This window comes from Apodemus sylvaticus, chromosome 23, assembly GCF_947179515.1.
Source record: "Apodemus sylvaticus chromosome 23, mApoSyl1.1, whole genome shotgun sequence".
NCBI lineage: Eukaryota > Metazoa > Chordata > Mammalia > Rodentia > Muridae > Apodemus > Apodemus sylvaticus.
In genome coordinates, this window is record NC_067494.1 from 15008683 (window position 1) to 15035492 (window position 26810).

Consider the following 26810-nt stretch of genomic DNA (forward strand, 5'->3'; position numbering starts at 1 on the left):
CATCTGATCTACTCAGAGGGCAAGGTGAGCCTCCTACAGGAAGGACTCAATGTAAACATATGTGTTTGTATCTGAATGCAAACGTGTGGCAGTTTGGATCTGAACTGTCCCAGGAAGGCTCATGTCTTGACTGCTCCTCCCCAGTCTGTAGACCTGTCCTAAAGGCTGTCTGCTTAGGGCGTGGGCTTGGCTAGCAGAAGTAGGTCACTGGGGGTGGCCTTTACTGTCCCTGGTTCTGGCCTACTGTTTCTGCTTCCTGGTCTATGCCAGGGAGAGAGAGGCCACCTTTCCACCTCTACAGGCAGAGCAGCTCCCACCTCCAACCCCTCTCATTACATAAACGGAAACCCCTCCAAAAAAATCGTCATCCAAAACAAACCTTCCTCTTCTACATTCTTCTGCTTTGTGTCCTATCACCATGGTACAAACTTTAACTAAGACAATGGGCCATTTCACATTCTCCCTACATCAGAAGGAAAGTTGCAACAAAGGACAAACATGTCTTCTATTTTTATAAATATTTTTATTTTCTATATTCTTTGTTTACATTCCAAATGATTTCCCCTTTCCCAGATGCCCCATCCCCATAGGACAAACATGTCTTTTTTTTTTTCATTCTTTTTTTTTTATTCGATATAATTTATTTACATTTCAAATGATTTCCCCTTTTCTAGCCCCCCCCCACTCCCCGAAAGTCCCGTAAGCCCCCTTCTCTTCCCCTGTCCTCCCTCCCACCCCTTCCCAGTTCCCCGTTCTGGTTTTGCCAAATACTGTTTCACTGAGTCTTTCCAGAACCAGGGACCACTCCTGCTTTCTTCTTGTATCTCATTTGATGTGTGGATTATGTTTTGGGTATTCCAGTTTTCTAGGTTAATAACCACTTATTAGTGAGTGCATACCATGATTCACCTTTTGAGTCTGGGTTACCTCACTTAGTATGATGTTCTCTAGCTCCATCCATAGGACAAACATGTCTTAATGGAGAAGAAACAGTATATGCTTTTAGAAAAATGCATGAAATTCAGAAAATTATAGTTTCCTGTTTTATTTTTATATATTGCATCAAATATTTATATATATATAAAATATCATAAATATATTATATACATAGATTTAAATATTTATAAATATTTATGTCAAAATATTACAATTTTAATATACATCTAATCTTTTATAATTTAAATATTTACATAAAACCAAGGAAGATAAATCTCACACTAAACAGATTCTATCTCTATTTTACCTAGTACTAATAGTCTCTTTCACATACATTTCTTGGTTACAAACACATCTGAACAAAGAACCGCAGAAAGGATGCTCTTTCTCAAAGTGGTGGTTACCGAGTGGGTAGGAGTTGGGAGTTCTGTGGGTACAGACCTTCCTCCAGGTCACTGGCAGAAAGAGTCACTGTGCTCTGCAGCCCTCTGTAGCATCGCCACAGTGAATCAAACCACACACAGGAAAAGGCACACCTGTTAAGCTGTGGTTTTTAATAAAGTTACCCTGTCCCACTTCCTGAGTCAGCACAGCTCTTGAAAGGCCCTGCTAGTTTTAATGAATGTGTGTGAGGTGGGTGGCTCATTGATCCCGTTTCCACCCTATTTCTGGAAAAGTGCCAACTCTGTCAGCGCAGCAGTGGATTGGTTGATGATTAGGGCTCTGCACACCCAGGTCACCCTGGAAGCAGAGATGTACAAAGGTTAAAGTTACAGCCACCATGAGCTCAGAAACCCCTCGAGCCCCAGAAACTGGAAGGAATGAGAGAGTAGGCTTTCCAAGAACCATCAGGAATGGGATCCGATGCCAACTTCTGGTGTGTCTGAAGACAGCAACAGTGTACTCATATACATAAAACAAATCAATAATAATAATAATAATTTCTTAAAAAAAGAACTGAGTCTCCAGAGATACGTGGCCACAGCTCCACAGTTGACGAGTGACAGGGAGTCTTATCTAACACTCTGAGACAAGCCCAGTGCAATAGGCCAGCAGGCTGCAGGGCATGCAGACAGGTGCTTGACAGCTGTATCTGTGCTCAGACATCAGTTGTTTATAATTTGTATTTTGGTGTTGTCCAGCTATGAAATGGAGAGGAACAACGTTGTGCTCGGGTCAACTCTGTAGTGTCTCCACGGTATCCACTGACCTGCTTCCGGGGCAGGGTGCTCCGCTCGCGCTTTGCCACTCTTGGACTTGAGAAAGTAATTTCCTTCTTCTTGGTTCTTTCCTGAGGAATTACTGTCTATGGAAAGTAAACAGATATGTTAAAGGGACATTAAAAATGGCACGAAGTAGGAAAAAGGTTTCTCCATGACACACATTAAATATAGAATTACAGCTTTATTTTTTTTAATTTAGATATATGTTTGTCTGTGTATGACATGCATATGGATATGGACACCCAGAGGCCAGTTGTGAATCCCCTGATGTAGGTACCGGGAAGCAAACTTGCATTCTCTAGTTGACCACTAATTAATCTTTCCAGTTCCCTGTTTAATTTTTAGAAGATGGATTTTGAGAAAGGGATGGTACTTAAATGGTGTTTACTGAAAAATAATTCAACACAGGCCAGTTGGACATGGTAGTTCATGCCTTTAATCCCAGCATTCTGGAGGCAAAGGAAGATGGATCTCTGGGGGTGGGTGGGGCTCTATGTGAGGTGAAGAAACTTGGTCAGCTCCATTTCAGGAGCTTGGTCAAAACCGCAAGAACTGACCTTCTGGTTAATTCTTCTCATACATTTAAGCATGGTAAAACTTTGGGGGAAGTTTCCATGTGACACATACTAAATATAGAATTCAGGGGTTTGTACAGCAAGCGAGGCTTGTGCCGAGCGAACCCCCCCTCGTTCCCTTTGCTCATTTTCAGACCAAGGCCCCAATAGGCTTTGAAGAGGCTCTCTTCAAATGGCCTAGAAGCGATTTAAACAAAACATGATTATCATTTTTTTCTCCTGATGAAGGAAGGTTACTAACACAGCTGGGAGGGGACAGAGTGCAGTCCCAGAGCTGTGTTGGCCTGCACAAGGCTCTACCTAGTAGTTTAAGTCCCTGGGATCCCTCCCCCATCTGCAGTCACAGCTAGGAACATGTTTTCCTGTAGGGTCGTCTTCTAAGATCACCGCCTCTCCCTGAGCCCAAATGGTAGATACATAAAGGAATGTATTCATAAATGTATAATATCTAAATGACATTTTTAAAAGATGTAAACAAGGAAAGAGGGTTTCAAAATCTGATGGAACTAACCCTTAGATGAGGGGTGAGCAGTACAGGGGACACTGAGATGGGCTGTTGAGGACTAAGGAGTTTCTTAGAAGAGTTATTAATGCCAGGGACAGACAGGCAGGCAGGCAGGCAGACAGATGGGCAATAGTGAAGGTTCTGATGAGACTTCTGGCTCCCCACCAGAGACAGATGGCACAATGGAGGATCTGAAGAGAATCAGGGACGTTGTGGCAGAAGAGCCAGTTATGACTCTTTAAGGCCAGGAGGGGGTGGGAGACATGATGATGGACGGATGGATGGATGGATGGATGGACACAATGACATTACATTCTGCTGTTACCATAACAGCTCTGCCATCTGATGGGAACTCACTTCCCAGGGGAGGAATCCTGTCTGTACTGTCCCAGTAGGGTGCATGTATCTATAAGAAGGCATTCTGACATTGCGATCTTCGAGTTTGTGATAAATGAACCTCCTCACACTGTTCTGTTGGATTCCTGGCACCATCTTAGGAGAACTAAGCTTTTACAGCTGTCCCAGAGATCACACTTCCATAGATACAAACGACTTTCCTAGATTTTTGATCATACAGAGTCTGGACAGTTCCCCCTACAACACAAACCCTGAGACGTTCTCTAGACGAGAACATAAAAAAGAGAAACTTTTGAAAACAAGTCTTCAGGCTCTTTTATGTGTGTGTGTGTGTGTGTGTGTGTGTGTGACACCTTTAAGAGGTCAGCCATTTCAAGATCAAGCTGAATGTCTCCTGCACCACTGGCTGTCAGAAACTCACAGAAATGGGTGATGGATGCAAGTTTCATGCTCTTTAGGAGCTGTGCATGGCCACAGAGGCAGCTGCTGCCACTGGGTGAGGAGTCTTCCTCACTCTCAGCGCTCTCACCTTCCTTGTCGTTCTCACGGCTGCTTCAGAAGAGCAACGACAAGGAAGGTTTTTTCATGAACTGAGGCATTCTGACCCATGACAGAGCGTGCCTACTGCTGAGTAAGGAGCAATCTCACGAGAGACCAAGGAAAACTGGACAGAGGAAATGCAGGTCTGTTCAAGGATGCATTGTGGATGCCATCTGAGTGTTCTCAAACTTGTATTTTTGCTTATTGTTAAAAATGGGGGAGGGGGAAGGATATTCCTGGACTGACAGATATCACTGTGCCTCAGTAGTTGGTATATAAAAGAGCTAGGATAACCTGCAGGATTTTAATCTAAGGGAGATGGTGTCTACTAATATGCTGTCTGAAAGGCCTCAGACAAAGAAGGTGAGAAGCCCAGAACCGCAGTACCCAGGGTTTGACATTACTCCATGCCCTTGCCTCAGGTGCTGATGTACTGCTCTGAAGAAACAATTCCCTAAGTCCAGCAAGAAGGACACTGCAGGATGTGCTAAGTGTATGGCCAAGGGAATCAAGACTCCAAGGAAAAAAACGCCACAAACAGATTGCCCAGAGCTGTAGGCTGTTCCCACCGAGTGCTCTCCTTCTGAGTCCAGTCAACGGTAAGCCTTGAAGAGTGACAAGTGTCCTTTTTGTACCTCTGGCCTCCTGGCTGCTGCACCTGGGTCCCCTGTCCCCTCAGAGGCCAGCTTGTCCTGGTCACGTCCACTCTGCACTCTCCCAGATGTTCCTGCCTCTGGCTATGCCTTCCTATTTATCTATAATAAACTTTCTCTTCTATCATAAAAATAAATAAATGCATACATACATAAAAAGGGTAAAAAGTCAATGATCAGACTTGAATCTCAAAGTAAATAATAACATCCTGAAAGCCAGTAGAGTCGTTTACAATGTACGAGGCCCAGAGTTGAACTCCCAGTGTTATAGAAATAAATGCATGAATGTCCTAAAAACAAAGATAAGCTACAGCCTGAGGTGCTGGCACATTTAGTAGAGGAAGGGCACCACAACTGTATGCAGAAAATGGTTTTTTGTACATATTTCAGCTCAATGCCTCGAAGGTCTTGGCTGATAAGCCACAGAACCCACGCATTCTTGAGTTGGCAGTAACTAGAGCCTATGTAAACGGGCACACAACACTCCTTTATGCCACTCCGTAGGCCTGGAAACCTGATTTCCTTCCTCCAGCTAGACTGGATACAAGAAGACAGCATTGTTAGCGAGTGACTTGGACCACACAGAGAACAGGCCCTGCAGCTGCAGCCACATTGGTGACAGTCCGGCCATTGTGCCACGAGGTACTGAGCAGACAGGCCACGCGGCAGCTCTGTGCTCCCGATGCCAGGGGCTCCGCGCATTCTAGGCACGCCCTCACTGTGTGACCATTTATAGTGCCCTCCATAAGCTTTAGAAACCTGTTTCTGAGGCAGGGCGTGCTTTGCAGTGGGTCAGTATGTTGTGCATGTATACAGCCCTGACTTTAATCCTCATCACACACACAAAAATGGTGTCTATGAACACATAAAGAGATTGTTTTCCTTGTCATCAGTTCCTAAAATATATAGTATCAGAAGTATTTATTTAGCACTTACATTATAAAAGGGACCATATGTAATTTGGAGGTGGTTTACAGTATACAGGAGGATGTATACTGTACTAGTGAGTTTACAATTAAGGGGCCATTAACTTTTTTTATAGTTGTTTATTTTTATGTGGGGAGGGAGGGGCATGCACATATGCCACGGCCGTGTGTGGAGGTCAGAGGATAACCTCAGGAATCAGGTCTCTCCTTCCAGCAGGTGAGGCCTTGGGTGTGGAATCAGGTTGTCAGGATTTGCAGCAAGTGCCCGTATGCGCCGAGTTGTCCGGGCCCTAGTTGCTACTCTCACAGATGGGACTTGAACTTTGAACTTTGGTTCTCATAGGTCCTGGAACCCACTCCTCAGGGACTGTCCACCAGGCGTTCCTTTCCATTAGTCAACAGTGCATTTCTCTTTAGTGCTGGGGGTCAAATCAATGCCTTTCGATGTGAGACGAGGGCTCTTCCTCTTATACACAGCTCCAGAGCTCCTTCATTGTAAACTCATTAGTACAAATGTCAGGGTTGGGTTTTGTTTTGTTTTGTTTTGTTTTGTTTGGCCAAATTCTTCATTTCAATTTTCATCTTTGGAGTACCATTTCCCTGATGGTCTTCAAGCACAAAACATAACTTTGAACCATATTAATATCAACGACTGAGAAACTAGTTACGGAGAGCTCTGTTGAGTCCTTACCTGGCTGGACAGGATGGATCTGACTCTCCGGCGCCTTCTGGGTGGAGTGTATCCTCTTCTCTGTGCGGGATGCAGGAGCCGGCTGCCTGTGGGTAGTGGCTCTCTGGGACCCCAACCTGGGGTCTCCTTCACCTTCACTTAATCCCGTGACTCCTGGCTGGGCAGAAGTAGCCACTGTGTGTGTCACCCACTTGCGGTCAAGAGACACTGTGGAAGAGCTCAGTTACTGGCTGGGTTCCCTCCTTCCTTCCTTCCTCCTTCCCTCCCTCCCTTTCCCCCTTCCTCCTTCCCTCCCTCCCTTCTTTTCTTCTCTCTCTCTCTGTTTGTGTGTGTGTGTGTGTGTGTGTGTGTGTGTGTGTGTGTATACACTGCATGTGGCAGCCAGAAGACAACCTTGTTGTTCCTTAGGTGCTATCAACCTCTGCGTTTGAGACAATGCTCTTACTGGCCTAGAGCTTGGGACTCGTGAGGCAGGCAGACTGGCTGAGCAGTAGGCTTCCTCAGTCTTGCCTCTGCCTCCTCAGAACTAGGATTAGCACATGATGACATACTTGCATTTTTTCCAACATGGATGCTGAGGAGCTATAATCTCAGCCTTTTTTCTGAACGTTAACTAAAACCATCGTATCTGCAGTTGATTTAAAATCACAGATATTTAAGTCTACTATCTTACTCAGCTAAGACAGGCAGAGCTCACTAAAACTATTGCTTAGTTTTTAAGTGGGCAATGTGTTCTTTCCTCTTCTAGTGGCTTCCTAACATGGACACGGACATACTCGACATTATATTCTTGGGTTTTGTTTTGTTCTTCTAGTCTCCCCATTTGCTGCAGTTGGGTCTGAACCTTGGACCTCATGCACTGGATGCAAGCACTGGACTGCTGAACTACAACCTCAGTTCCTGTACCTTGTGTTTTGAGACCTTCTCTTTTCTTCTGTCCGTACACCAACCTGACTGGGTTATTTACTACAGCGCTTCTTTCTTATGCTACTTTTAGGTTCATGACCTTATACAGCTGACTTATAGGTCACCTTAGCCATACTCCAGTGTGTCATAAACAATCCTTAAAAATTATAGAAGCAATGCCAAGTGTACCCATAGGCCCATGCCTATAATCTCAGAACTCGGAAGACTAAGGCTAGAGGATTGTAACTGTGAGGTCAGCTATGTGGCAAGACTGCATCACATACACACACACACACACACACACACACACACAGACACACACAAGGCAATTATCAATTATTAACAAGGCAATTATTAATGTACTTGATGTTTTTTAAAAGTGTATTACGCTACGTGGTGGACATCAGAGGCTGTAATCAGACCTGTGAGAGTTGATTATCTCTTGCCACCCATGGGTCCTTGGGCTTAAACTCAGATCATGAGGGCATTAGGCTTCAGCAAATGCCTTTATTTACTGAGTCATCTTGCCATTTTTTAAAAAGTACATGTAATTTGGTATTTTACAGACACTGACCTGCTGGTGCTATCCCATCCAGATCCCTGCCTGAAAAGACCATGCAACTGACTCACAGTTTTGACAGAAGGCTTCATCAGCCCGTCTGGACAATGCCTCACGCCATCACAAGCCAAGGCGATGTCAATGCAGCAGCCACTGTCACAGAAGAAATGGTAGCGGGAACAAGCACTGGAGCATCCTGTTTGTGAACAAGTCTCAGGTCAGAGGGATGCAGGGCAAGTTAACATCCCGTCAGGATGACTGGGGAAAGGACACCAAGCAGGGTAAAGTGGCAGGGATAGTGACATGACAGAACTGGCACAACAGGTCAGAGGGTCCCTCTGTCACCTCTCATTGGACGCTCTGGGCTGTCCCAGAGCTCTCGGTCAGAAAGGTGTCCTTCAAACCTTTGCTGCCCTGGTTCCTTTGCCTTCCACTTGTAACTCAGGTAAAGTTACGAATGGCACCCAGCTAGAAGCTGGCCTTAAGGAGTCCTACAATTTCTTATTTATTCATTCACTTTTATTTATGTACACTGGTGATCTGACTGCACGTATATCTGTGTGACAGTATAGGATCCCTTGGGACGGTGGTGAGCTGCCACGTGGGTGCTGGGAATTGAACCCCTTGGCCTCTGGAACAGCAGCCAGTACTCCTAGCTGCTGAGCCATCTCCCCAGCCCCCTGACATCCTACCATGACATGGTGACAGGGGACAAAATGGCTCTCTCAGGAACACGACTGGCAGATTATAAGACTCTGCACTAACAGCAAAAGCTAAGCACAGTTGATGTGCTCAGACGGATGTGCATGTATTTTATTGAAAAGCTGTCAACTAAAAGACTGGAAAGTGACCCTGTCTGGGCGCAAGGTGATTGGAAGCGCTCTTGATCCTAAAGGAGAAAGTAAAGAAAGGAAGAATGCTGGAACTGCTGGGATAGCTCTCAGTGTGGACTCCTTGAAAACTTAGGCCTGTAGGGTCAGCGACAGCCACCAGAGGGAGGAGGCAGAAGCAAGGGCACTGATCACCAAGCAATCTTACTCACCTGACAGGAAAACCCCAAACTGCAGGGTTCTCCTTATTTCTATGTCGCGTTAGAGACAGATCAGCATTTATACTTAATCTGTTACTGGAATAGCGGTCTCTAAACGTTTTAAGCATCATAATAAACACACAGCTCAAATTGACTCATAAATTGCATGTGCTGGTGTTCTGAGACACCACACCCAAGGGGGACTGCAGGATGACTCAGTGGGTAAAGGTGCTGTCACCAAGCCTGAAAACATGCGGTCAATTCCAGGAACCCACAATGCTGGAAAGAGAGCAACAACTCCCCGCAAGCTGTCCTCTGACCTTTACACACGCGTATACATGTGCAGGCACACACACTGAGTGTGTACACACTGAATAAAACAAACACCACACACCTTAGTAAACACACTGAAAAAATGTCAAAAGATTGAAAATGAGTAAAATTAAATGTTCAAGTGTTTTGTTTCCCTGCCCTAAAAAGGGAAGGTGTGAAGCCCTAGGTGAAGGTGTGAAGGTTGTCCCTATTTGAACCACTCTGCTAGCTCAGGGTAAAGTGCTCTCTCTCCAGTCTGCTATCTGCAGAGATGGCTCCTCGCATGCATTCAATGTGTGTGCATGTGTGTATGTATGTGTGTGTATTTATGTGTGTATGTATGTGTGTGTATGTGTGTGTGTGTATGTGTGCGTGTATATGTGTGTGTGTATGTATGTGTGTGTATGTATGTGTGTGCATATGTGTGTGTATGTATGTGTGTATGTATGTGTGTGCATATGTGTGTATGTATGTGTGTATGTATGTGTGTGCATATGTGTGTGTATGTATGGGTGTGTGTATGTGTGTGCATATGTATGTGTATGTATGTGTGTGTGTGTATGTATGTGTGTATGTGTGTGTATGTATGTGTGTGTATGTATGTGTGTATGTTAATGGAGACAGAAACTCCTGTCTAATGTCCCCGCCTGTTTACCACGTTTACAAGCGGCATTTCATCGGTGACTTCATAGCACGTTCTGTAATTAGGAAGAGCACCTCCATGACTCCTTTTTGGTTGCTTTGTTTTTGTCTTTTTATGTTGAGACAGGGTTTCTCTGTGCAGCTCTGGCTGTTCTGGAACTCACTCTGTAAACCAGGCTGGCCTCAAACTCACAGATTTGCGTGCCTCTGCCTCCTGAGTGTGGGAATTAAGAATGTGCACTAGCACCACTTGGTTTCTTGAGCAGAACTTTTGAGCAGAGCTTTTTAACTTTGCCTATTTCAGTCCAACTGTAGGCATTAACCACATGTTTTTCTTTCTAATATTTTTAAGTGGTTTATCATATAAACTATTGATATAGTCAAGTCTGCTTTCTAGCTTATCATATGCCTTTCCTCCCTGTACCCCATATTTTATTTTTAATTTATGGGCAATAGTATATAGATATATGGTACCCAAGGGTATGTGTTGATATGCATATAATACACATACATGCATATATGTATATACTATTTGTATGTACATATTTAGTACTAACTAGATCAAGTCAGTAAACAATCTATATCACGTTTTCTACTCATTTTTTGTGGTAAGAATATTTAAACTTAGTCTTTTGACTCATTCTATTTATTTGGATTTTTTGGTTTTTTTGTTTGTTAGTTTGTTTGTTTTGGATTTTTTTTTTTTTTTTTTTTTTTGAGACAGGGTTTCTCTGTATAGTCCTGGCTGTCCTGGAGCTCACTCTGTAGACCAGGCTGGCCTCGAACTCAGAAATCCACCTGCCTCTGCCTCCCAGAGTGCTGGGATTACAGGCGTGCACCACCGCAGCCCGGCTTTATTTGGATTATTTACAAGTATTTCCTACATAATGACCTCAGCTTTTAGCCACCATTCTACCTGTGATTTCACCCTGTGATTCCATTGGCTGAACTGTTTAAACTGTAGAATTCAGTTAAACACTTCAAACATGCATATCAGAAGGGCCCTCTGTCTTTACATTAAACCCTCTTCTAGGAAAGCAAGGTGCTGTCTTTAACAAGGTCAAAGAGGAAAGGCAGAAGGTCAGCACTCAGGACCCTGGCTCATGGTCTATGCCCTGAGAATGCTCTCTGCACTCTCACCAGTGGGATCCTAATGGTCCTAAACATAGAGCCCATATTTTCTGTTACATTTTTAGTAAACACTTCAAGCACTGAAAATAAGACGGAGGAGCCCGTGAACTGTGACCCCAGGATGTGCATCCCACTGACACGATCCTTCCACGACCAGCTGGGTTTGGCTTGCCGTGGGGACACAATGGAAGGACTTTACCCTCATCTCCCATGGAGTAGAGCCGGGGAAGCACAGTCACAGACACGTTGTCGGAGCTTCTCTGACCCACAGAGTCAGTCACAGTCAGCTGGAAGATGTACGCTCCTTCCTTCAGGCGGGACAGCCTCAGGGTTCCTGGCTGAGGCACCTGCCAGACAAACAGGTTAGGGAAGAGAGCTTAGCGCAGAGCACCAGGAGCACACAGGGACAAGCACCCTGCCCCTTCCCCGAGACGAGCCGTCCGCTCCTCTTATCTCCTTAGAAGTGATAAATAAATAACTTTGAAACAGAAACAATAACAAATGATGGGTGACGCTCCAAGGTAGAAATGACTTGTGATGTACAAATTAAACCAAAACGTTGAAAAGTAAAGAAGACAGACAGGAAGGAGGTGCTGCAAGGGGTTGGGCAGTCAGGCACACAGACACAGGAAAGGGGAGGCCATGATGGCGGCGGTCACGTGGAAGGATGAAGCGGGTGGTCGGAAGACTCAGCGTGAACCTATCCTATGACACAGCTACTAACACAGTTCATGCAACTGGCTTTGTTAGCAAGCATCAGGACCAATGTGCAGATCACAGGAGGGTGTTAGCAGGTTCAGAAGGAACCACAGCGTACACGAGGAATTCAATTAGGGGCTTCAGATTTTATGGAGAATACACATCTAAGAAAATCTGGATTAGGCTAGAAGGTAGATGGTCTGGAAAACATTACCAGGATTTTTATACAGAATAAAAGGATGCATTCAGCATTTTCCAAAGGGAAGTCTAGTACAGTACATAGAGCCAAGTACAGACTGTTTGGTTAAGTAGTAGAGCTGATTAACAGTAAGCTAAGGCTGGGCGGTGGCGGCGCAGGCCTGTAATCCCAGCACTCTGGGAGGCAGAGGCAGGCAGATTTCTGAGTTTGTGGCCAGCCTGGTCTACAGAGTGAGTTCCAGGACAGCCAGGGCTATACAGCGAAACCCTGTCTCAAAAACACCAAATCCAACAGTAAGCTAGGACAGAGGTTCTCAGCCTGTGAGACATGACCCTATTGGGGTCACATATCAGATACCCTGTTCTAGTGGTTTGAATATGTTTGGCCCAGGGAGTGGCACTATTAGGAGGTGTGGCCTTGTTGGAGTAGGTGTGTCACTGTGGGCGTGGGCTTTAAGACCCTCATCCTAGCTGCCTGGAAGTGAATATTCTGCTAGCAGCCTTCAGATGAAGATGTAGAACTCTCAGCTCCTCTTGCGCCATGCCTACCTGGATGCTGCCATGCTCCCATCTTGATGACACTGGACTGAAGCAGAAACTCCCTTTATACGTCATGTCCTAAGCCGGTGGTTCTCAGCCTTCCTAATGCTGTCGCAACCCTTTAATACAGTTACTCATGTTGTGGTGACCCCCAACCATAAAATTATCTTTGTTGCTGCTTCATAACTATACATTTTGCTACTGTTATGAATCATAATGTAAATATCTGATAGTTAGGGTTTACTGCTGTGAACAGACACCATGACCAAGGCAGCTCTTATAAGGACAATATTTAGTTGGGGCTGGCTTACAGGTTCAGAGATTCAGTCCAAAGTGAGTGTGTGAGACTTAGTCTGGAAGTGTTCCTCGTTAGAAATGGCTCTAACTGTCTCATGGCTGGGATATGCAGCACCTCCGTCCCAGGGGAGCAGGGAGCAGGACGGCCTTATGCTGTGCCCACCTCACTTCTTAGCACAGTGTCACGAGGAGGATTACAATGCTTCCAGATCACGTAAAGAAAGAATTCATTCCATGATTATTGACTCCCTCTTTATATTCGTTCCTTTCAGACTTTTTTTTGTTTTGTTTTGTTTTGTTTGAGACAGGGTTTCTCTGTGTAGTCCTGGTTGTCCTGGAACTCACTCTCTAGACCAGGCTGGCCTTGAACTCAGAAATTTGCCTGCCTCTGCCTCCTGAGTGCCAGGATTAAAGGTGTGCACCAACACTGCCCGGTACTTTCTAAACTTTTAGTCCAGGGTAGCCAGGCATTGGTGACCTAGTCTAGACTGGCCTTGAATCACAAGATTCTCCTGCCTCAACCCACTGAGTACTAGAATTACAGGCACGTGCCATCATACTTGGCCATGACCTAAATCTTATACTAAGAAAAGAGAAAAACCTTTTTAAAAAGGAACCAGGATTATTGAAACTCAGCCTAAGTCTTTTCCTCTGAGCTGAAGGAGCAGGACCCTGGCAAGCTCTCAAGCAAACAATCAAGACCATTTACTGAGCACCAAAGGGAGTTTACAGAATAAATCATGTTTAGGATAATCGATTTTATGATCTGTCCATCGTAAGTTCACTCTGCTTGTTTACGTGCATTTAGGGACTGACAGCGAAGGACATTACAGAAAACTTCCCAGAAACATCAGTTTTGATAGCAAGATCAACAAGAGTCACCTTCATGTCCACTGAGGACGGGTCACCCTGCTGCAGCGTCCACTCATAAAGGACGATGGCCTGGTCATCTGTGCTTTCTCGGCCGTCTAGAACTACCCCGTCTGTGGGCAGCTGTAAAATCACATCCTTCCCAGCCCTGCTGACTGGAGGCTCGTCCTCACCTGTGAAAGAGAAGAGACGTGAGAGGCGTGCTCTCTGATTCCCCAGCCGATCTTGTCTGCAGATCAGTCCATCCAAAAAACCTCAAAGAGAATAACTTCCATCCTATTCTGACATGGACTTTCAGCAATGCTGCATGTGGAAGAGGAAGTATGGCGTGCTATAGAAAACTAATTATATATATGTATATACATATATATGTATATATATGAGTATACACATACATATATGTGTGTATATATACACGTACATACATATATACTCATATATATACATATACATACATCTGTACATATATATATACACACACACATACACATATATTTATGTGTATACATGAGTACACTGTAGCTATTTAGAGGGCATTGGATCCCATTACAGATGGTTGTGAGCCACCATGTTGTTGCTGGAAATTGGACCGAGGTCCTCTAGAAGAGCACCCAGTGCTCTTAACCACAGAGCCATCTCTCCAGCCCCATTAAAAAAAATTTTTTTAATGATTTACTTTTAAGTTATGTGCATTGGTGTTTTTCCAGCATGTGTGTCTATGTGATGTTGTCAGAGATCCTGGAACTGGAGTTACAGACAGGTGTGGATGGCCATGTGGATGCCGGGAATTGAACCCAGGCCCTGAGGAGGACCAGCCAGTATTTTTAACCACTGAGCCATCTCTCCGGATCCCAATAATATATTTTTAAAACCTTCAAAGGTTTTACATGGAAGAATGAGAAAGCACTGAAATATCTTGCTTGTCAGGAAACAAATTAATCTTGCTTCTCATGAAGAAACGTCATAACTGTCACTGACTTTGTTTAACTGCATCATAGATATGACTTCTGAGCCCAGTGAAACCCTCAGTCTAACTTGACCTCTGATGACCTCTGAGAAAACAATTTCTCCTCAGTTCCAGTCAGGCTAATTATACCAGAGCTTATCTACACAGAAACAGTTCTGGAAGCAAACAAAGCACAACCCTCCAAGAGTGAGATAAATGTAATTTCGAATTTTCATTATAAATAAAAATGTAATTGAGCATGTTAAGTACTGTGGGAACATTGATTTATTTTGGGAACTAACCACAGTGGGTCAGACCTAGGGAGGTGAAGTGCAACTCACACAGCTGAGACTGAGGGCTGCCAGGCGGGGCTTACTGCACAGAAGGAGCTAGTGGCCTCTTCCCACACCTGCTGCGACTGGAGCTTCCCTGACAGACCTGAATCTGTGCCAAGTGGTGCAAAGGCTACAGACAGGCTGGGCAATCCAAAAACAAGGTGGGGCCAGAGAAGGGAAGGCAGGCCTACAGATGCAGAGACGAAAGCTTTCTGGGATTGTTTGTCTCTCCTTTCCAGGCTGGAGAATCAATCATTTATTTATTTTTAAACTGCATCACTGAAGAAAAAAAAAATCCATAATTCCAGTATGGCTCTCATTATTTTAAGTATGTGAAGTCCCATCTGTCTTTCCCATAGGATACTGATGATCAAATACAACAACAACAATGAAATGTATTATTAATTAATTTAATTAATAAAATTAATTTTGAAATTAAATAAATAAAACAATTGTGTAACAATTATACGATATTTATAATATATAATAAAATATTATATGCTATATGTTATATAATTTATACTCTATTTATTTTTGAGAAAGAGTTTCTCTGTGTAACAGAGCCCTCACTTGTCCTGGACTCTTCATAGACCTGGATGGCCTAAAACTCAGAGATCCACCTGTTTCTGCCTCTGCCCCTGCCCCTGCCCCTGCCCCTGCCCCTGCCCCTGCCCCTGACTCTGCCCCTGCCCCTGCCCCTGCCTCCTGAGTGCTGGGATGAAATGAGTGCACCTTACTGGTAAGTTATTTGTACCATGTAGTGCAGTGTGCTAAGGGTTCTACCTGCATCTCCTCACTTGACATTCACTATCAGTCTGAATGAAACATTTATATTTCATCAACTTTATCACTGTAAACAATACCACAATTATCATATTATTGCTCATACTGTTTCTCTAGCACAGATTATTGTCCTTAAAAAACAAACAAACAAACCCCAAAAAACTAGAACAGTGGTTCTCAACCTGTGGGTCACGACCCCTCTGGCAAACCTCTATCTCCAAAATTATTTACATTAGGATTCATAACAGTAGCAAAATTACAGTATGAAGCAGCAACAGAGATAATTTTATGGTGGGGTGGGTCACCACAACATGAGGTTGTGTATTAAAGCATTGGGAAGGCTGAAAACCCCTACCCTCGAAGAATGGATATTTTAAATCTCTGATATATTATTTCCTAGTTGGCTTCCAAGAGCTTGGTACCAGTTTACACCATCAATGCTCATGAGTACACAGTGTCTCACACGTGTGCCAGGTTAGATTTTTTTTGTTTGTTTGTTTTTTTTTTGTTTGTTTGTTTTTTTTTTTGGATTTGGTTTTTCGAGACAGGGTTTCTCTGTATAGCCCTGGCTGTCCTGGAACTCACTCTGTAGCCCAGGCTGGCCTCGAACTCAGAAATCCCCCTGTCTCTGCCTCCCAGAGTGCTGGGATCACAGGCGTGCACCACCATCGCCTGGCTGGTTAGGTTGTTTTTTACAATTTAGTAAGTGTAAGCTGACATTTACATTTGATTCTCCCCCCCACACACACACACTCTTTCTGATGGTACTGGGGATTGAGCCTAGGCCCTCTGATGTGCTAGCTAAGTGCTGTCCCTTGAAGCTGTATGCCTAGCCTCTGCCTACCTTTAACCCGGGCCACTTCCTGTGTTTATCAGCTGCATGTCTTCTTTACTTGAACCTTTGCTTACTTTTGCCAAAGCAACCCTTAGCTCTGCTAATATTTTAAGAGTGTATTTCCTAGACTCTTGTTTGCAGTTCCTTATTTATTGACACAGTTTTTTTGAATTTGTATAAAATCTTTCTTTGATGGTCTACTTAACTGATTTGAAGACTTCTTCCTTCCAGATAGACAATACTGAATTTAGTTTCTAGTTTTTCTAACTATAGAGTAGACTGTGGCTTAATTTTAAAATATTTGTGTATATAGAGCCACTGAGATGGCTCTGTAAATTTGACAACTTGAATTCTGCCTCCAAGATCCACACGATGGAAGAAAACCAACCTCCTGCAAGTTTGCCTGTCTCCCATACAAAGGCTGTGGCAGGCATGTCCATAAACACACTGAATAAGTAAAGGATGTGAATGCTTCTGTTAATCCTAGCACTCGGGAGGCAGAGGCAGGCGGACCTCTGCGAGTCTGAGGCCAGCCTGGTCTATGAAAAGAGTCCAGGATGGCCAGGCCTCTGTTACACAGAAAGACTGTCTCAAAAATCAAAACCAAAAACAAACAAACAAAAGTAAATGTCCATCTGGAACGTGTGTGTGGTCAGAGTTGTCTCAATACCTTTTCTCCAACACTGCCAACAAGTAATCTGAGTATTATTTATTTAGCCAGGTTAGTGGAGATGTGTCAGCCTGCTGCGGGGGATCAGCCCTGAACAGGAAGGTCGGTCCTCGCTACCTACATGAAGACTGACAGCAGAGGGAGGTCTGCTTGGCAGAAGGCTGAATTTCATCCGAGGCTTTGGTTTGACTTGCAAAGGGTTCTTTCCAAGCGCTATGCAGAGACACTGGACTTCAGGCTAGCTTAGTTAAAACAGCACACAGGTTCTGGTCCCTGAACGCTGAGAGATGATATTCTCAGCTCCTACAGGATCCCAAGGACGTGGGCCTCCACCCCACAGCCCTCTTTACTCAAGGCCTCCCACGGGTCTGTCCAATCAGTCACACCAGCCAACCACAAGGTTCTGTAATACCATAGACACCTATACTGCCCAGAAAAATCACAAGAAACATCCACGCTCACTCATTATGGCAACTTGAGCTAGAACAGAGCCAAGTCCAAGATGGTTTCCAGGGACTTGGCGTGGGAGGAGCCTAGACTCAATCTGGAGGATCTCTGGCACTTCAGATGTTCTAGCAGGTAGGCTGTCACATCAAGATACCTTCCTACTCTATCCTTCAATCCTCTCACTATCTCTAACAGCTGTGTCAGGCTTGAGAGTGACAGGCCCAGGGCTGTGAGGGAAAGCTCTGCGAGCTATTCCAGGGCTCAGCTCAGCAAACTACTTGCTGAGTGGCCCTCAGGCAGGTTGCTTTTCAGGCCAGCCTTCCCTACAACAGGATTTGACCTTTGAGCTGTTGTGAGAAACAGCAAATAGCTTAAAACAGCTTCTAACATCGAACTCACCCAGAGTGACCAATATACTGGCAGATGGGTAAACCATTCTAAATTGATCCGGTCCCATCCAGCAATCATCCTCACCCCCATCCCGCCCCGTTTCTTCCTTAAAGACTGGTTACAATTCCCTGCAAGGAGCTGTGCTAACTCACTGTCTCATTTAGCCTCAAGTTACACATGCTCACAAGATTCACAAGAAAGCAGGAAAGAAAGCATAATAATCCTGAAAGGAAAGCCGACGTGGTCTTACAAACAAAGAACTCAAACAGGTAAGCATCTGGACCGGGAATCCCCGGAGTCTGTAAAACGCCCTTTGCCCTCCATACAGGGCCAATCAATGCAGCCGGCGAGCCAAGGCCGCACCAGAGGTCGCTGAGGACCCTAAGAAATCTGGGCACATCAGTGCTTCCCGGAGAGTGGGCAGTGAGTGCTCCCCAGAGAGGAGGCCAAGCCAGTGATCACGTGGCAAACTCCCCCTAGAGAAAGGAAGGAAGGAGTGGGAGGGAGGGTAAAAAACCACTTAGATGGCTTTAGTTTGGGCCTTACTCTTAATCCTGTTTACTTTCCGCACCCTGGGTTTAAGGAAAGCTCTGGTAGCAATGCAAATTTGTGACAGAAGAGTGCAGCGAACCTGGGGGTGGGGGTGGGGGTGGGGAGGATAAACTTTGTTTCTGTGCTACTTTGCCCCTGCTTTGTGCCTTGGTTTTTCTAGAGCAACTGATATAAAAGCCACAGGGCAAGCAGTTTAGGCCTTTTAAAGAGAGACAAACTTTATACACTGTGTCCTTAGCCCAGCAGACTCCAGTACAGAGTTCCGACCCCCTCCGCACACAGCTGGCCCTCCTTAAATTGAGCGGGATACAAAACCAACAAGGTCACGAATGTGAAGTAATTTTTGGGCAAGGGGTGGAAGAAAAAAATGAAGACCGAGTGACAAGTTTTCCTTTACATTCTTTTTAATCTGAATTAAGTATGTGCTGGCAGAGAGCCAAAGCAGGAAGCAGGAGTGGGTGTTAGGAGCAACTTTGTATCTAATCAAATCTTGTCCTTGCTATTTCCTGCTGTAAAGCACGCTTCATAAAACCTATGAGACGAAATAAAACTAAAATGATCTTGACTGGGATAAAGAAGGTTCTGAGATATCCTCTTAAATCGATCCGTGAGTCCTCTCGGATCTGCCCTCCTATCTTTCAAAGGTAGCCCAATGGACTACCCATTTACCGCACTATCTTAGCACCAGCCCAAAGTCTGAAAAAAAATGTGAGCCACTTTCCCTGTTACCTGCAGCTTTTATCCTCTGGAAGCAGAGGAGTTTGCATGCTTGATGGCAGGCGGGACCCTCCTGGTGGCGCTTACCTGGTCCGGCAGAGAACCCGGCGGCGTCCCCGGCGCGACTGAGGGTGTAAGTGCGGAACCCGTGGAGCGGCGCGAACTTGCAGACGCTGCGGCCGCGCGCCGTGCAGTTGAACAAGTAGCAGCGGGGCGCGGGCATGGGTGCGGGCACGCTGGGCCCCCGGGGCAGCTGCACCACCGCCACCGAGCAGCTCGGCTCGGAGCAGCAGGCCGCCACGCACTGCCGCCAGCCGCGCACGGTCCCGGGCGCGCGCAGGAAGCTGGCTCCCGCCGCGATGGAGTCCTGCGGGCGGATGATGGTGTCGGGCACCGCCCGGTAGACCGCCGTACCGCCCGCACCCGGGCAATCCTCCCGCGGGCCGCCCAGCAGCTCCGGTTCCAGCTCCTCGCGAGGCCGTGCCCGCTGTAGCTGCCGGCGAAAGTCCTGAAGCAGCCTATCCACCCCGGACGACGGAGCGGCGGGCTCCCCGGGCCGGCCGCCGGGCAGCCAGAGGCAGAGCAGCAGCAGCCCGCAGAGCGCGCGGTGCCGGGAGCCGGGGCCCGGTCCTCCCCGGGCGGCCATGGCACGAGCGCGGCCTCAGAGCTCGGCGGCCCCGGGGCCTGGCTGCTTCACGGAGGCGGGGAGCGTGCCGGCTTCGAGAGGCATCGCGGGCCGTACTCGGCCGGACTTGGCGCCGCTCTGGCCCTTCTACCAGGCTAAGGGCTTTCGGTGCCTTGATCTTCGCTTCGGCCGCGGAAGCGCACCGGGGTGACGAGCGGCCTCTGCGTGGATCAGCACCGGCGTGCGGACAGCGGCTGCGGCGGGGCGGAGCCTGGCGTGCTGGGGCGGCTCGGGGCGGGACTTCCGCAGGCGCGCGGCGGGGAGGAGGAGGGGACTCCCCAGAGTTGCCTGGCTGCCCCGTGTCTCGATCACACCCTAGGCAGCGTGGGTGTTTGGGCCTAGCAGGCATCACTAAGCAATCAGACCCGCGCAAGGCCATAGCTCACAGGGTAGGGCGCTCGGGGTTGGAGGGGAGAGTCGGTAAATCCATCAGTCTAAACTCCGGGGCTACTCCGGAGAGCGACCGGCACAGCCAGGCAACCACAGACAACTTTGCCAGGGTTTTGGCTTGCAGCTTCGTTGCATTATGTATTATTGAAGAGATTTGGAGTACGGTCGGTAATAAAGGAAACAGAACATTTACATTCAGGTTCTAATTCGCCTTTCAGTTTCGTTTAGAGAACTTAAAACACCAGATGTTCAGCAACGGAGAGCTGAACTTGTAGGGAGGCAAAAGCCTGGTGGTATGGGAAGGAGGGTGGAGCCGATTGATGATCCCGCATCAGTTTACTGGGTGTTGGAACGGATGACACCTGACTTCGTTTGACTGATAGGACACAACACTCTTCAGTGTGCGGCTTTAAGATCAAGATATCATCGTATTCATTTCTAAAATCATAGATGGTCTCATTGTCCTCACAGAGTAGAAGGCGCCTCCTAGGGTTCCCTAATCCCACTCAAGACCCCTCATCCTTATATTCTAAGTCACCATCTCAATCGTAGAATGCCTGTATATATACAAGATCCCAAGTTCAATCCCTAGCAACACACGCATACACACACACACACACACACACACACACACACACACACACACACACGGTATCTCACTATGTAGCACACACAGGCTGGCCTTGAACTCATCTACTCCGGCCTTCTCCTGAGTGCTGAGATCACAGGGCCGCACCACCTCTGTTCTCATCTCGTATTTTAATTTTACAGATGAGAAACCAGCCACACTCACTCCTGTGCCAGCCTAAGGTAAACTCTCCACCTGCAGCTGCTCTGCTCCGGCCTCCCTTCCTGAAACCATCTGCTCTCCTGTTGGTTCCCTGTTTCCTTTCTCTCTCATCATTCTCCAAGTTCCCCTCTCACCTCCACCCTGGAGATGTAATATAGTTATGGCCTGTCATCTCCCCTCCCTGTGTCCCTCTCCTCCCGCCTAGGAAGCCACAGTCTCAACCCTCTCCTGCCCTCAACTGCTTGCTAGGTCTTTTCCTGTATCAAAACTCCTGTCGTTCACACAGTTACAGGATCCCCAAATCTCTCATATCTCACTCTGTTCTACACCGCCAAAAGTTTCTTATCTCCACTTCCCTTCAACATAGTTTCATTTTCCACTCTCCTCTGTCCCTCCTTGAACTACACACACCTAATGTGTGTGTGTGTGTGTACATTTCAAAGTTAAGCCTGAAATCAAACATACTAGATAGCAGGTGGTCCTCATACTCTTCAGAGATCTCTGAATATGACATTTCAAGTGTTTATTAATTAGAGAGACATTGAAGTTAATAATTTAATAATTAGAGAGACATTGAAGGGCTTCCTAGCAGGCCTGGGCATGGTAAACATGGCTCTGTCAGCCTTGCCCTTCCCCCCTTCCCTCTGCCTTGCTAAACTGTTAGATTACATTCCTAAAGCCACCAAGGTCTAGCCCCTCATCTGGCCACTTGCTCCCTCTGAGGCTGCCGACCAAGATCCAGCAGTCAGAAGCCCTCCCTCTTTTGGCTGACCTCATTAACATGCCCAGTTAAAATTAGCCAGCTCATCCTAACGGGGATTTCCTTTTTCAGTTTACAAACTGTCATTTGCTTATAGGTGTGTTTTTCTCCTCTCTATCCTTTGCCCCACAGGGACAAATAAGTCTTTGTTTTGAGGTGTCTTGTGCCAACTTCGAGGCCCTTTCAAACACAGTGATGCCTAACCCAGATCTTGTGGTCACCAAAGAAGACAGATAGGGCGCAGTGATGACAGTGACTCCATCTGGATTGTGGTAACACTAACCACTGTGAAAGCTGCCCACGCCTCACTGGATGGCTTGGCGCCAATTGCAAACATTTTTGGGATAATTGCTCTGCTCTCCCTAGTCAAAGTGATGTCAATTTTTCCAAGTACAAAAACAAACAAACAAAAATCTCTAAGATCTGAATCTGACAGCCCAAGGCTACTGCCCTGTGTGACAGCTGAAGGCCGACCATTTCTGCCCGGCCATCAAGACCAGGGGAGCCTAGGGCTATTGTCTAGGTCGTGAAAAATCTCTGCTATTTGAACTGATGGAGGCCATTAGATTATACCTCCTCCTATAATCCATCCTCAGATCTCTGATGATATTGACTGACCTGCCTAACCGCACACTGCTCACTCTCCCCCACTCACCCCTTTCCCTCCCCCACAGTCAGAATACACACCCAGTATTCCAAACCCCTCACACCCCACCGTTCACTTGCTTGTTGGGGGTTGGTCTGGTGCTGTGTATACAAATCCCAAATTCTGAACACCAAGATCTGGTTGTTCCCAGTGAGCGAATTCTCAGGTGCACGATCCTTTGTTGTGGGAACCTTGCTCCCCAGCACCTTGGATTCCCCCACCTGCCTATTCCTGGGGGGTGGGATCTCTCCCCTCCCCCTCTCCCTGGTCTTCTTCCCCCTCCTCAAGTACCAGGACCACAAGCCTAAAAGTTTCAAATGTACAGCCAAGATAAAAAATTTCCCGTAAACTCCTTCAGTATTTAGCTTATCTGTCCTAGCAGATTTCAAATCAACTAAAAACTGCTCCAGCAACTTGCCAGCTCCAGATGTTCCCTCAGAATCTACATCCTAGACAGCTCCAAAGCAACCAGCCCCAGACTTTCTAGCATCACAAACTGCTCCAATCCTGCCTGAACTGCCCCAATCCTGCCTGAACTGCTTCAATCCTGCCTGAACTGCCTCAATCCTGCCTGAACTGCCCCAAACCTGCCTGAATTGCCCCAATCCTGCCTGAACTGCCCATCCCTTAATTTTACAGATAAGAAACAAGATGCACAAAACTGAAAGATTATATTTCCTGCAACCAGGTGGGTCTAACTTTTCTCTGAACATGCTAATGAAGTGGTCAGTATACTTAGACCTGCCCTCCATATCTTCATCTGTACCCCTTTCATGGAGTCTTCTCTGCCTGCTGGGACAGATTTAGCTCGCAGGTGACTCTATCCCCACCCCTATGTTGGAAGCAGTTGTGAACACCTGGCCTAGATGAACCACTCAGAAGTTTTCTTCTAGGATATAAGACTGGGAACAGAGAGACACAAGCTAAGTCAGTGTGGGAGGAATTGCTGAGGGATCAGGTAGGCTGGGCAGGGCTACTGTAGGGAGACAGAGGAGCTGCCCAGCAGAGGGAGGGAAATGTGGACAGAGGAGGAGTTACCGGCAATAGCCAAGTGCACCTGACTCACTAGAAAGGGCTGCTTGCTCGCTTGCTGGTGCCACTCTCTCTTACTCTCTGGCCTGCCTTCTTGCTCTCCCTCTGTCCTCTTGTCCCCCTCTTTCCCCATTCCCCTGCCACTCGCTCTCCACATGTTCCTGTGCTCATGGCCAGCCTTTTCTCCCCCGCACCCCACACCCCTTCTACATCTCTCCCTGTAAAACTGTGCCCACTTCTCAGGGCAGGCCTGAAGCTAAATACCTTTTCCAGGGAGGAATGTCTAAGAAGGAAAGCTAGTTGGCTAAGCCCTCCAGGCCTTTGGGTACCTCATTAAAATGGAGATCTGTCTTGAGCCTACAGAGGGGCTTGTGGCATTGCCCTTACATGCTGAGGGACACAAATCTCTGGGGAGCTGCAGCTACCTTGCTACCATTTCATGCTACCTTTCACAGTCCCACCCTTACTAATGGAGCACTGAGAAAAGAAGAAGGCAGCCGGGCGTGGTGGTGCAATGCCTGTAATCCCAGCACTTGGGAGGCAGAGGCAGGTGGATTTCTGAGTTTGAGGCCAGCCTGGTCTGCATAGTGAGTTCCAGGACAGCCAGGACTACACAGAGAAACCCTGTCTTGAAAAACCAAAAAAAAAAAAAAAAAAAAAAAGAAGGGGAGACAGGAACTTCCTGACCCTACTTATCCCCAGGGGCTCCCTTGACCACATACTTATGACTTCTAGTTGGGAAACCAACATACACACACACACACATACACACACACACACACACACACTAATATATCTGGGCAGTGGTGTTCCAGGCACTTGAGAGGCAGGCAGATCTCCATAAGTTCAAGGTCAGCATGGTCTATATCGAAAGTTCCAGGCCAACCAGGGCTACACAGAGAAACCCTCTCTTGACGAGCAAACAACACCACCCAACTCCAAAAATTATACTAATGTATGCGTAGGTATACATGAGTGTGTGTACATGTGTGTGTATGTACAAGCCAGAGGACAACCTTGGATACAGGTTTTTAACACACCTGCCAGTCCACATTTGAATTGATTGTACTTAGGTTGGACACTCATTGGAGGAGGTTCTACAGAGGAGTTTAAATCCCTACTTCTACCCCCTTCATCATGCCGAGGACAGGGACTATTCATTGAACTTCTTCTGGGTACCGGACCACCCAGCTGATTTCACTTCAGCCTCTCCATCATTTAGTGAGCACCAGTCTATGTGTCTCTCCAAGCCACTGATGAAATGCTGGGGCCAGCCAGACTAACTTAGTAAGTTACAGCAACTTCCCTGAGGGCTAAGCCTCGCTTGTTGGTGCCATCTGGTGTCTGAATGGAATTTGCAGTGCTTCTGTAAGAGCCAACAGTGGCTTCTGAAGGCACACAGCAAAGGTCTGTTAAGGAAGCCAACCTTCTGTTTGCTTGGGTTGGATTTTTTGTGTTGTTGGGCTCTTTTTTTTTTTCCTTCTTAAGGTCAATGTCACTGAAGTGTGGTTTACAGGTGGTAACACATTTACTTTAAGTGCTGAGGAAGTTCTCTCATTGGCATCTTTTTTGGAGCTCAACTAATTGGAGGGAGATGCTTGACTGTGTTTTTAACTTCTCTATTTGGGGGCTGCAGAGATGGCTCAGCAGCTGAGGGAATATTGCTTTGACAGAGGACCTGAGTTCATTTCCCAGCATCCATGTTGGGTAACTCACAACTGCCTAATGGTCCCCGGATGCATATTCTCTCTCAGAGTGAGATAGAGGACCATCAGGGCTGTAACCATGTTGGAAAGGAACATGCGTTTTAAGGAGAGCCACCTGTGTCATCAGACAACTGAAAGAATGGACCCTTAAGGGCCCAGTAAGGGCTGGACTTCATCAGGAATCGCATGTTGGGTGAAGGATAAAGTGGGGAGGAGGCAAGGTTACAGAAAGGCTCAGTTAGAGGTAGAGTGTGGGTAAGGGGCCAGGTCGGTGTCCTGGCTGCTTTTATGTCAACCTGTCACAAACTAAGAATCATTTGAGAGGAAGGAAACTTGATAGAGACAATGTTTCCATAAGATCCAGCTCTGGGGAGTTTTTTTTTTTAATTAATGATTGATGGGGAGGGGGTGGGTGGGTGGGGGTGGGGGGCATTTTGAGTGGTGCTATACTGAGCACCTATTTTTCTTGTTTTATCAAACAATTATGAAACTTTGAGGAAAAACTTGCACATAACTGTGGAGTCCTGAGTTCCTGAAGCATGTAATGAAGACCCAATTCTATGCAATCGGCAGCAGCACTTTCGTGAGATCTTGTCATTCTGTCAGACTTAGCGGATGCATCTTTCGCTCAGTTGTGCTATTCTGAAAGGAATACTCGCCCATGCTCAGAGACGTCATCTACACCCTTGACTCCTGAAACAGTTACTCAATCCACTGACTTAACCATGCTTGACACTCAAATCTTGATCATATTCCAAGAAGATGTGGAAACTTAAATCTTTTCTCTAAATAGGATGCGCTGCAACTCGACACAGGAAGACCTCAGGCATGGAAACTGTCTTCTTGAAGATTGCCAGATACTCAGCTTTCCAGTTCCTGTTTGGTCTTTGTGAATTCTTCTTCCCTTGTCACTGGCCCTGGCCTTTTCTCCAAGCTTCTGCAGTTTTTCCCGTGAAGCATCAAGATCAGTCTTGGTGTTGCTAATGGGATAACGTAACCTGCATAGTCTTCATTTCCAACAAAGGAATCGTGAAGTCAGACAAATTCCTCATGTTGCCGAATAACTGAAAATTCGTTTTGCTTAAAATTTGGCAATGCACTCTTTGTGTGAACAGTGGATTTGACTTTATCCCTTTCACTGAGAGCATCCGAAATGTCCACTTGAAGAGCAGCATCATTTTGGAGATCTACAATTATTGCTTTAAGTCCAACGTCTTCCTCAGAGAGGAAGTCGGGGCCATCATCCAGGCATACCATTATGACTGCTGCAGAATCCAGGGCTCTCCGGGAATTCTTTACCCATTGGTTTCTGGATATACACACTGAGTGGTAAGATGACAGGTCCATATGCAATCTCTATGACAACTTCAGCTGTCTTTCTTCTATGGTGTCAGGAAAGGATGTGTTACTACCATGCCCAACAGACCCAAGTCTTCTTGCCAGGGAATCTTTATGGAAGAACTTCTTAAGATCACAATAAAAAATTAGAATCTTGGCAGTCTTCATCACAGTTTTGAAAATTTGCCCCAGACTGTA

General features: G+C 46.3%; 2 protein-coding genes and 1 pseudogene across 2 annotated transcripts in view; all 3 read right to left on the reverse strand.

The window, feature by feature from the left end:
- LOC127673836 (low-density lipoprotein receptor-related protein 11-like) overlaps window positions 1-26810 on the reverse strand; it is a 223230-nt gene that overhangs the window by 143536 nt on the left and 52884 nt on the right. The window lies entirely within an intron of this gene.
- LOC127673857 (low-density lipoprotein receptor-related protein 11-like) lies at window positions 1333-19960 on the reverse strand. The gene is given in 7 exon segments (XM_052169612.1): window positions 1333-2242; window positions 6407-6613; window positions 7943-7966; window positions 7969-8067; window positions 11186-11333; window positions 13603-13763; window positions 19353-19960. Coding segments are annotated over 7 exon segments (1362 nt in total). The 5' UTR covers window positions 19912-19960; the 3' UTR covers window positions 1333-2078.
- LOC127673512 (sorting nexin-6-like) lies at window positions 20574-26531 on the reverse strand (annotated as a pseudogene).